The 1,960-nt window shown below is 34.0% G+C and overlaps 1 protein-coding gene across 2 annotated transcripts in view; it reads right to left on the reverse strand.

Moving 5' to 3' along the window:
• Positions 1–1,697, reverse strand: part of LOC144969729 (C-type lectin domain family 10 member A-like) — a 12,194-nt gene extending 10,497 nt beyond the window's left edge. For both annotated transcript variants that reach the window (XM_078908889.1, XM_078908888.1), the window contains exons 1-2: positions 1,543–1,697; positions 85–176 (exon numbers count right to left, since the gene is read on the reverse strand). In XM_078908889.1, the coding sequence (XP_078765015.1) occupies positions 85–176; positions 1,543–1,600 (150 nt within the window). In that variant the 5' untranslated portion in view covers positions 1,601–1,697. The remainder of the gene's footprint in view (positions 1–84; positions 177–1,542) is intronic.
• Positions 1,698–1,960: the final 263 nt, after the last annotated feature.

A 1,960-nucleotide genomic window follows, 5' to 3' on the forward strand; every position in this document is an offset into this window, starting at 1 on the left:
AGAGAGAGAGAGAGAGAGAGAGAGAGAGAGAGAGAGAGAGAGAGAGAGAGAGAGGGAGGACGTGCGTTCTAATAACTAAGAGACCTCAGCATTGGCCCACGTGACTTCCTCTTGTCCAAATCCATAACACGATCCTCCATGTTTGTACCAACCATCAAAACAGTCCTGGGATTTGGCTGACGAGAGACAGTGGAAACAAATACCATTAAAAAAACCGATGTTTCCTCCATTATCTGAAATATCGATCATATGGGGAATCGAGATTTCCTTTTCTGACCCTCCCTTTCCCAACTCGTCCACCTACCAGTAATTGGGTGGTCGTTCGGCTCTGTGGTCTTGTGGTATGACACTCGCTTTCGGATCGGAAGGTTCTGGGTTCGAGCCTCGCTCGGCGCATTGTTGAGTCCTTGGAAAAGACTCTTTACTCACATTCTCTCACCGTACTCAGGAGTAAAATTAGTACCTGGCTGTTTACAGCGTTGTCTCTGTCCAAAAAAAAAAAAAGGTAATATCGCCTAACAGGCGTCATGTCTTGTTCTACATGTTACGTGTTGCTGTTGGTCAGGGACCCTATGGAAAGCGCTTTGAGCACATTTAGTGGATATTGCGCTATATAAAAATCTCTTTTTTTTTTTTTAGATCTGACGAACGTACTTTGCTTTCTTCAAGGACGGTGGCAAACGATTGCGACTGTCCGTTTAACGGCATACAAAACCGGGATAAACTCCAGCTTCGTGGGCAGCAATGAAGGGCCGATTCAGTTTCGTGTATAGGGTCACTCCAGTGGCCAGTTGAATGTCCAAAATTGAATCCAAAGCTTATTTTACATGGACATTGATATAAAACGTCGTAACTTTCAAATCTGAAAGCGTGATAACATGAATTTAATCTTTTTTTTTTTTTAAGAGAAAAGTTGAGGTTTTATCCACCAAACCATAACAAACAGATTGTGAAAACTAAAGGCAAGAATTATCTTGATTTTTAAAACTTTATCATTTTGCATGGCTTGTAATAATAAAAGTCATCCTCATGATGATGATGATGGTGATGATGATGATGATAATGATGATAATATTGATGATGATGATAATAATAATAATGATAATAATAATAATAATAATTTTAAAAAATAATAATAATACGAATTACAATAATTATAAAGATAATAATGAATAATAATGATAATGATAATAATATTATTATTAATAATACGAATTACAATAATTATAAAAATAATAATAAATAATAATGATAAAAATAATAATGATAATTAATAATAATAATAATAATAATAATAATGATAATAATAATAATAATAATGATGATGATGATGATGATGATGATGATGATGATGATGATGATAATAATAATAATAACAATAATAATAATGATAATAATAGCAATAATACTAATAACAAACCAAACAAATAAACAAATAAAATAAAGGGGAAAAAAGAACTGGAAAGAAGAAAAGAAAAAAATACAAATAAAACGAAAACAAACAAAAATATGTTTTTAACAACAGTTAGGTATCATCTTCACCTGAGTGGAAAAACACTGCGATCACCACAAAAGCAAAAAGTTGACGATATTCAGCCATTGTGTTTCCTATGCTGGACAGAATTACAAAATTTAATAGTGTCTATCTACTATTTATTATTGGGCGTAAGCGTTTTTACATCATACGGTAAGATCAAACTTCGAGCCAGTGCTGGGCTATCTCAATCCGTTTAACCCAGTTCCTGACATGTTAGAACTTTGGATGCTTCAATATTATCTTTCAAAGACAAAACACCTTTTTCTTATTTTTGGTGTTTTGGGGCTCATTGTTATAATGGAAATATTCTCGAACCAACGCGAAATTGTCCATTACAACAATGTTTTGGGGCTCATTGTTATAATGGAAATACACTCTCAAACCAACGCGAAATTGTCCATTACAACAACGTTTTGGGGCTCA

This window comes from Berghia stephanieae, chromosome 3 (genome assembly GCF_034508935.2).
Source record: "Berghia stephanieae isolate SIO BIC M18660-M18661 chromosome 3, UCSD_Bste_1.3, whole genome shotgun sequence".
Lineage (NCBI taxonomy): Eukaryota > Metazoa > Mollusca > Gastropoda > Nudibranchia > Aeolidiidae > Berghia > Berghia stephanieae.